The sequence below is a fragment of the Scleropages formosus genome, chromosome 2 (assembly GCF_900964775.1).
Source record: "Scleropages formosus chromosome 2, fSclFor1.1, whole genome shotgun sequence".
NCBI classification, from domain to species: domain Eukaryota; kingdom Metazoa; phylum Chordata; class Actinopteri; order Osteoglossiformes; family Osteoglossidae; genus Scleropages; species Scleropages formosus.
Genome location: NC_041807.1, coordinates 33,916,636 through 33,926,188, shown reverse-complemented (window position 1 = coordinate 33,926,188; position 9,553 = coordinate 33,916,636). Strand labels below are relative to the sequence as shown.

Genomic DNA, 9,553 nt, shown 5'->3' with positions numbered 1-9,553 from the left:
AAACTTAGTGAACCATGTTTTTTCTGTTAAAGAAATATACTTAGGCAAAAAATAGAAACAATTATCTGCTGAAAGGTGACTTGGAACAACTTCCCTATGAACTAACACTATATTGAGACTTCTGACTTAATAGGGGAAAAAAAATTACAATGACGCAGATACGAGAGACTGGATTAGGCATAAAATGTGTGATCATAAAACATACATTAAGAAGCAGTTGAAATTAACACTTGTAGATTTTTTCTTTTAAATCTCCCAATTCATATATCAGCTAACTAAACTTCGATAATGCTCAGTCTGACTCATTTAACTTTGAGAGGGGGCACAGAGTACACAAAACAGGAGACCAGCTGTTTGTTTAAAAACTCTCAGTAACTATTTCTGTATTAATGTACAACCTTTGAAAATTACACTTTTTCATCCTGTTAAATGAGCTAGTTCTATTAACAGCCATTTCTCAGAAAAAATAAAGAACAATTAGGAGAAGAAAAAATGGAAAACAGGCTGGGTGACTATGGGAGAGAAAAGATATTAGTTGGCGGTGCTTGTGGGTTTTAGTGAGACCTTCTCTTCTAGCGTCTGTCCATTCTTATCGTCACATGTTTGTATTTGAAAGTGTGCGCGCGTGCGCGTGTTCTCTTATGTGACGTGCTGCGTGAATGTGGTGTTTCTTTTGTCAGCAAACGATCATGAGAGGTGTTGCGTGGTAAAGCAGAGTTCAACCAAACTAAAAGAAGAATGCACCCATAACCAAAACAAGACCTAAGCAGGAAATGAAGGGGGCTGAAGGAGGGGGAACAGACAGAACGGAGAGTGATATGGAGAGGCTGACGTATCGGGAGCCAACTGGAAGGAACAGGGACTCAGGTGTCGTGGAAATCTTTGAGCAGCGTCCGTCTCCGCTGCTCTGCGATGTGCATCTGGTTCTCCAGATCCTGAGAGAGAAGAACCCATTTTCAGTTCCATCATTAGCAGTCGATGAATACAACACTGCAGTTGTCCTGCTGTTATTAGTTAGTGCCCATCTAGTCACATGTACAGCCAGTCTACGGAGCTTAATACATACAGCATAATAAACTCTGCAATACGAAGCTACAGTAGACACACTTGGAAAATCTCACACAGACACAGCAACTGACACACTGACTGGGGTCAATGTTTAATTTCCTACACAAGTCCTAAAGGTTGATTAGTTAATGAAATCGTGTTTAGTAATCCTGAGCACCCTGGTTGGCTACACTGTGCTTTTTTGCCACACCCCTTGACCCTTTGCCACTGGTACTCAGCTCCCTTTCCCAGATTCCTGTCTCACCCCTCTGTCATTGGCACTCAGCTCTCCCTCGCCGACTCCTCTCTCGTAGCTGTCGGCTCGCTCCACCTTCCAGGACAGGTTCTCTATCTCTGCCTCCAGCTGCGCCTGCTGGTACTCAAACTGGGAAAGCAGGGCATAGCCGTGTTGGGAAAATTTATATGGCTTTGATCATATTACAATATCTAATTTTGCATTATATTTACATGGTCACTGCCACAGTTGTCAATTACCCTGAAGATGTCACAGAAGTGTGTTTGTGTGTTTATATGTGGATGATGGGGGATGGTCCAGGTAATAGCTCACCAGCTTCTTGCGAGGTCCAGACTCCATGTAGTATGCGTAGGGGTAGGTGTACTGCAGTGTGTAGCGACACTAGGAATAGGAAGATTGACTCAGTTGTGCATGATGCAGTTGTGTTATGGGTACAGTTGTTTGTGCTGCTGCGCACTTGAAGTACACACACACACACACACACACACACACACACATTTTCAGAACCGCTTGTCCCACACGGGGTCATGGGGAGCCGGAGCCTAACCCGGCAACACAGGGCGTAAGGCCGGAGGGGGAGGGGACACACCCAGGACAGGACGCCAGTCCGTCGCAAGGCACCCCAAGTGGGACTCGAACCCCAGACCCACTGGAGAGCAGGACCCGGTCCAACCCACTGCGCCACCGCGCCCCCCGCACTTGAAGTACCTAGGTTCAAATCCCTGAATTGCTCCACTAAAAGCTACTCAGATACAAAAATGGCTAAATCATTCTAAGTAACTTAACCCTTTAACCTACTTTGGTGAAAAATTCCAGATATATAAATAACTCTAAAAGTTATCAGTGTTCCTGTGTGTTTGCTTGGTTGGGAGTGGTGACAGTACCTTGGCCAGCAGCTTGGCAGCATTCTGCAGGTACTGCCAGTCAATCCAGGTCCCCAGGTTATTCATCACCCTCTCCTGGATCTTCTCCTGGATTCTCTGGTATGTCTGTGCCTCTAGCTGCAAGCTCTTACTGTGGTTCTCCCACTGGATGCAGAAAAACAAAGTGTCACCAAATGACACAAAGATTACCAACAAGTCCTACTGGGATGTGCATGTGTGTATCTGTCACTGCCAGGCACCAATGCTCACCCTTTCAAAGTAGAAGAGGTATTTCTTCAATGCCTCTCTGGCCTGGGCCTGCTGGCTCTGATTGACAATGTCAGGGTTCTCTTTATAGCGGCTGCATTCGTAGTACTCACTGCCGTGCGTCTTCCAGTCTCCCAAACACATCCAACAGAAATCTACACAAAAGAACAGGGAAATGGGGGGATGGAACAAGGGAGTGTTGCAGAAGGGAAAGGGAGAGCTACATAACTGAAGATCAGCAGTTAGACCTCCAAAAAAAAAAAAAAACTGGCATAAAATGTGGCTTCATTTACATCATTATGTCTTATCTTGGCATAATTTCAATATGTTGCCTGGGGGGGGTTAACTTTCCAGAATAAACTGGTCATTAGCTGAGTAGCAGTACCGGCATCTTACCGTGCTTGCACTTGGAGCATTGCTGTAAACAAAAGAGAATAGAAGAATGTCAGAAAAAGAGCTACACCCATGACCAGAAGCATCCCTAAACCTACCAGATTTCATAATCACCCCATAAACAGAATGTTTTGAGGAAAATTTCTAGTACTACGGCTTCCACAACCACACAATACAGAGCTAACACTACCTAAAAGAAACCCAGCAGAGGAGTAAAAGTAACTATCAGTCTGTCTCAGCAACATCTCAGGGTGCTTCATTACACAGCTAAAGCCACACAAACCATTTTCATTCACTTTAAGTAGAAGCTTACATCCGCTACTGATTGTCAAAATTTCTAAGCTACTTTGAACAAGAACATTTTCATGGCCTTGACTACAGTACAAACTACTTTTCTAGTGTCAAGACAATAGCAGAAGGCTCCATTTCCTGTCTCATTCCTATAAATTCATACTATTGCACACAGCTAGGTGTGCGTTCTGCCTTTAATGGAAACATGCCACTCACCATGTGATTGCAGCCTCCATTCTTCTCAATGCAGATATTGCACTTAGGACACTACAACCAGAGAGATGACAACATGACCACAATCAGGGAGAGCAATGTCATGAAAAATACAGCCAAAACATAGGCACTACAGTCGCAATTTCCACAGGCGTGTATTTTTTCATACGTGTTCTGTGGTTACCAACAGCCTGACTCACATCTTTAGTGTGCGCGCTGATGTAGTTTGCTGTCTCTGAGTCATCTGCGCATTTGGTCAGCCACTTTCGTATGGTGCCACAGTCTGTGGGGGCATGGTACATCTGCCGACACATGAAGCTGATGGCAGCAGCAAGGCGGAAGAGCAGAATAAGGGGGGGAAGAGAGAGAACGCAAAGTCTGAATCAGCCTTATTATCCTGGCTGCTGCTGATAACCTTCGGGACTAACAAATTTTGACAAAAATTGTCAAAATTGTGTGCGAATGTAAGATGTGTTTTTACTGTACATTTCAGGACACTAAGCAGTAAAACCTTTATCGGGTGGCAGGAATTCCTTTAACTGGCCTATACAACAGTCAACGGATTTGCACCTACAGGATATATTCATTCCTTAAACCCAAACACGAGAGCTACGCTGCTCCACCTCTGGTTGCCTTGTGGTCCAACTCACAAAGTGTGAAAAATCAAAGGTCTGCAAGGTCTTGGTTTTAACTCTGTGTGGTGGAATGATCTCCCTCTGCCCCTCACAACTGCTAAATCCTGTCACCATTCAAGATGGGTCTCAGTACAATAACAGTACACCGCACCATACATGGCTTCTATGTGTTGACATTTTTGGTTTAATGAATAATGACCCTAACCCTAAACAAAATGTACTGTGCATTTTTTCCTCACAAAGTTATAGTACCTACCATTAGAATGGCAAAAGACTATATGAGGGCTAGTTATACAATAATACATTAAACCACGGAATTGAAAAAGGCTATATTTTCTTTTTCCACAATCACCGTCTACGTATATGTTTATATACTATAAGAATTATGGCTGTATACCTTAAAGATATGCATGTTGTGCTGTGCATTTCAGGTGTGTGAGCCTCACCAGAAGACTTCGCCGCAACGGCTGCACTGCACTCGCCGTGCACGAGGCTCCTGAACTTGGATGACCATGGGGCAGTCAGCCCCTGGACACAGCTGCAGCTGGAAATGACTCTGCAAAGAGGAAAAAAATGATAGGGACAAGGACATGTACACCCAACACTCAGATCATGCCAGCAACCAGTAAAAACATACCTAAAATGCTATGTAACAGAACACACCTACAATAACACCCACAGAGGACATGCCCATGGTAACTCCACAGGTAGCCATAGGCCCACAAGCAGATCACATCCAGCAAGACACCTCAAGTGAGCTCACATTCAGCAGCTACCAAGAAAGCACCATGAGTATTGAGGAAATGGCTGAGGCTTTACACTAGAACAGACTGACAGGACAGGCAGAATAACGAACCTCCACATAGTCCCTGAAGAGGTAGCGTCTGTATTTGTCCTTCAATTCATCCCCATGCAGCAGTGGGAGCACAAAGTCCTCTGGCATTTGGAGGGAACAGTCCTGGGCCATGCATGAGATACCTGCGAAGGTATATAAACAACAGGTTTACACAGAGCGAGACACCTGCACAAGTATCCTCAGCAGGTGAGTTATACAAAAGAAGGCAAACTGATTATAACAGGTAGTTATGCCCAAGAAAGTTGCAGGTTCAATCACACAAATGAGTATACAGATAGATACAGAAGTGATGCACACATGTACAAGCAAGTTATATACAAAAGAGTTGCAGAGGGACACTTACGGATGAAGAACATACATGGGTCACACACAGATGAGTACAGCTCCAGAACTTACCCACTCCTACACCATCCTTAACAAGCACCGTGCAGTGTTGTTCCCAGCATGCCTTACAGAAGGAGTGCTGGCATGGCAAAGCGAGCAAAGCTTCTTTCCGGACCAACTGCAGACACACCCCACACTGAAAGGAGTGAGTAGACACCTAGCAAAAGAGGAACATAAAACCAAATTTTGTTAAGTTTTTCCTTTCATACAAAGTAACTTACAATATTTGACCACTGTTATTTACTTGAGAAATTCAGGAAAAAGTACCTTGCTCAAGGACTTGAACTAGCAACCTTCAGGTTGTGAGCACATGTCCTTTACATGCAACCTGCTACTCAAATACTGTACCAGGAACTGCAGTACGTGTGTTTTAACAGCACCAAACACCAATGTACAAAACCAGATATTCACAGCATAAAATCTGCCAGATACACTCAAATTATTTAAACTTCCTACTACTGCACAATAATATCAGAAATTTTTTTCTACATTGATTTATTAATTATAATTATGGATGCTCATTACAAATGTTTGATCATGATAAGTTTTTTCTTACACATCAGCAAAATGATTGAGAGTAACATAATATTCACAAAAACACAACTATATAATGCCAACTCACATAATGCTTATATTCTCACAAACATATAGGAGCATTAAATTCAATCCTGACAGGGAACCACTCACCGCCATGGACCTGCAGGTGCTGGGCTGGACTTGGGCTTCACACAGCAGTTGAGACGAACTGGACTTGTACCTGAAACACAAAGGCAACCTGTTTGTTTATTTACTGCCTACTGCTTTACAGACCATCTCAGACAAATTATCTGTATGGTGAGTTTAAGAATCAGTGAATGAGTGAGTGATATTACCTTTCTAATATTACTGACACTCGCCACTGAAAGTGGACAAGGACCAGTTTAGCTACAGCAGGTGAAACCTGTAGTGGGCGCAGGAAGAAATAAGCAAAAATGTGTTGGATGTTATAAACACCAAACAAAACTAATCAAATCACAAAATGCATCAAATTTGTGTCATCCCACATCTCAGTCTCTTCTTTTGTAATGCTCTCTGTATATTGTTCACCCTTCTTTTTTGACCTCTCATCTCACCTTCAGGGTGCTGGCAACCCTGTTCACATCTTCCGACAAGACTTTTTGACTCTCTCTGTAGCTGAGACAGGTGAACTGGTATTCTTCTGGGTCAAAGGCATCTGCCCCCTGCTGTTCCACATCACTGGCAACACCCTCATAGTAGTCTGCAATGTCCCCCTGGTCTTCTTCCTCGCCCACTTCCTCCTCCTCTTCTTCCTCCGAGTTGGGGCCGAAGTCATCCTCGTTACTGTCAGAGGCCTGGCTGTTCATGTCTACGGACATTCCTCTGGGCCCGCTCTTGCTAATGCCCTCCACAAATCAGCACTCGGCGTTTGGGAAGCTTAAGCTCCCAGCTGCCTCGATGCTCAACAGCAGCGGAAGAAGCAGAAGAAGTCACACTCCCCGTCACTCATGAGGTACCCTGGAACCAGATTAACTGAGGAGATAAAGTACTGATGGAAAGGGTGTTGAGAGACAAAAGGGAGCAAGAGGGAAGAAATTGAGAGTTTGTTTCAAGAGGAAAAAAAATGAGAGCAGAATGTGGACCACAGGCGGGAAATGGAGGAGCAAAAGGAAAAACAGGAGGAAAAACATACATGACATAAAAATTAAATAACTTGAAATAAAGGGACACCACTGGTATCATATAGAGTCCAGCACCCAGTAATAAACATCACGGCACTCAATCACATGGAGCACTGAAGGACCCTGTGATTCCAAAACCCTGAGATTTGTCACCTCAAATGAACAACACAGGATATTACGTTAAATTGCATCCTATAAAAAGAATCCTATATCAACATGAACACACAGGCACTATGAATACAAAGAAAGAAATAGTGCTCTGCATTTAAGAGCTTTCCACTGGACCCTAAATTGTTTGTTCCACACAGTTACAACCTGTGTAGAAAGTCAGCACCATGGGGATAATTACCAGAGCAAGCTGTTCAACGGCCAGCAATCCTTCTCCTATCCAGCCACAAGTGACACATCGTAATTCCTTCAACAATGAGAGAACCTACAAAGATCACCTCTGCCACACAACCACCAGTGCTTGGGATAACTTGGTTTGCTGTGTTTAACAATTTTTTTTCTTGCATTTGCTCCAAATATAGCCCTCTCTAACCATGCCAGCACAGAAAATTACTTTTTAATTGTATTGTAGTACTTTAATGAAGAATCTATGCCATAAGGATGTTTTATATTAAGCATTAATTTGCCTGATGATGTACTTGCATTTCATTATGTGCTTTAACTTTTTTGGGGCTGCAAAATTCCACAGTGGGTCATGCTAGTCAAATGTCTAATGACTCTAAAATGTCCGGAGTGTGTATACGAATGATTGTGTGTGACTGCCCTGCAAAGAACTGGTATCACACCGAGGGGGTACCCTGCCTGATCCCCTTTGCTTAAACTCCAGACCCCCATGGCCCTATATTAGACCAGCAGCTTGTGACAACAGATGGATGTGTGTTTAAGTGCTTATATAATTTGCACATCTTACAGCATTTCAGTAAAAGCTTACATTTCTTAATTTTTTTTATTTCTACAAAGTACTATGAAAAACTTTTGTTGTGCATGCTGGATCCCTCAGTGAAGGGTAACAGACAAAGCAAAGTTGGTGCAACAGGAGCAAAGTAATGCTAAACAGGAGCTTAAGAGATTACGTGGCAATGCTATATTACAGCAGCCGTGTGCCACCATGGCATGGGGGGCTCGATTCACGCAATCACATTTGTTTCTTTGCCCGCCAAGCTCCAACTGGGAGTCACTGACCAGGGACCATGGCTGAAATGCCAGGAAGAGGGACATGTGACAAGGTGATCAAGGACCACAGTGATCACCCTGGCAGAGGTCAGAGGTATCCTAGCAGAGCTGGGCATCTCTAAAAATAGCATTTCATGCAGGTCAACAGCCACAGCACAGGCAGCTAACTGAGCCAGTTAAGAAGATACTAACCAAAAGCTACCCAGCCAGACAGAGGCACGCTAATCAGGAAAGCTGAGCAGACCTAGCTAACCTCAGTGAGCTACCCAGCGGTACCATCGGTGATTCAAGCTGGCCACGGGTGTTACTCAGTGATCAGGACCACCAGGTCCTGTTTGTTTACATTACACACGTACTCACTCACTCAGACTCGTTCTCAACCCTGACTAATCAAAACAAAAGCTCATCCTGCGAACGGCCGGACAGTCACAAAGGACTCACTCAGGAAGGGCTTTTCCTGCCGACCGAGAAAGTGTGTGAATGAGAAGCCCGCGTTTCCAGATGGAAATCGGCTCGGTCCCTCACCACAGGCCCGCTAACTCCTAACCTCTGGCCCCGAGCGGGGGCCGCCTCTCACTTTAGCCCGGGGATCCTGCTGTAAACAAGGCCGTGCGGGGCCGACAGCGCCCTCCAAATGCCCGGCCCGCAGCTCCCAACTTCCTCACGCGGGGGGCGCGTCCACTTACCCCGTGGGGCCGTGTCGGACGCCCTCGCAGTTGCAGCGGAGGGCCGACGTGAGGACCCAGAACAAATTCGGTTCGGCTCGCTGAAGCGCCGCCGAGAGGAAGACAGGAACCACAGGGAGATTAAGGCCTTACGTCACTTCCGCCTTGTCGATGACGTCATCCCATTGGTCCAGCAGAAGCGGTGATGCTTAGAGAAATGAGATCTGTGATTCACTTGTGGTTGGGATGTGATACACTGAAATATTTGATGGTTTCACCACGAAATTGAACACGGAGCTCAACTTGTTTGCATCTCTTTCAAATCCGCTTTTGTCCTGATCTCTTTTCTACTCCTTTGGAGAAAAGCGTCTGCAATATGTAGATGTAATGCTTCAACATTACCATAGAAAATTACGTTAAATTATTAGGTAAAGTACTGATCTGATTACAAGTCAAAGCTTAATTTATTGCTTTATTCTTTATTTTTTTGTCTTGTTCTCTTTTGTCTGATTCCACTTGTAAGAAAATTGGTTCCATAACACTGTTATACCACTGCTTCTCAGTGTTGAGCCTGATATGTCTCGATGTACGATAGGTGTTGTTCCAAACAATCATATAGGATACATGTTTTTTGATAAAATGTTTCAAAGGGATTTAAACATGCATTACATGTGACTGATGCACATACAGTCTATAGGCACTGGATGATCACAGTCACCTGTGTAGACGTACAGCTAGTGGTTAGTCGTGACCCTCAAAAAGGTTGATATGATCTATTACATGAAGACTGAAGGTCAAGCAAGAAAAAGTTTTAGGTCACAT

At 44.2% G+C, this 9,553-nt stretch overlaps 1 protein-coding gene across 3 annotated transcripts; it reads right to left on the bottom strand.

The window, feature by feature from the left end:
• Positions 1-59: 59 nt before the first annotated feature.
• On the bottom strand, positions 60-8,882 carry arih2 (ariadne homolog 2 (Drosophila)). Of its 3 annotated transcripts, none has more exons than XM_018762326.1 (15): positions 8,753-8,882; positions 6,318-6,751; positions 6,078-6,145; positions 5,893-5,962; positions 5,218-5,362; positions 4,822-4,943; positions 4,412-4,521; positions 3,531-3,648; positions 3,334-3,384; positions 2,830-2,851; positions 2,437-2,588; positions 2,188-2,331; positions 1,616-1,684; positions 1,313-1,432; positions 60-935 (listed from the first exon to the last, which is right to left on the bottom strand). In XM_018762326.1, the coding sequence occupies exons 2-15, from the start codon at positions 6,579-6,581 to the stop codon at positions 864-866; spliced, it is 1,527 nt and encodes a 508-aa protein (XP_018617842.1). In that variant the 5' UTR covers positions 6,582-6,751; positions 8,753-8,882; the 3' UTR covers positions 60-863. The 3 variants fall into 3 exon arrangements, with proteins under 3 accessions (XP_018617842.1, XP_018617843.1, XP_018617844.1); XM_018762327.1 differs by having other exon boundaries at positions 6,318-6,735; XM_018762328.1 differs by having other exon boundaries at positions 6,318-6,720.
• Between the last annotated feature and the right edge of the window lie 671 nt (positions 8,883-9,553).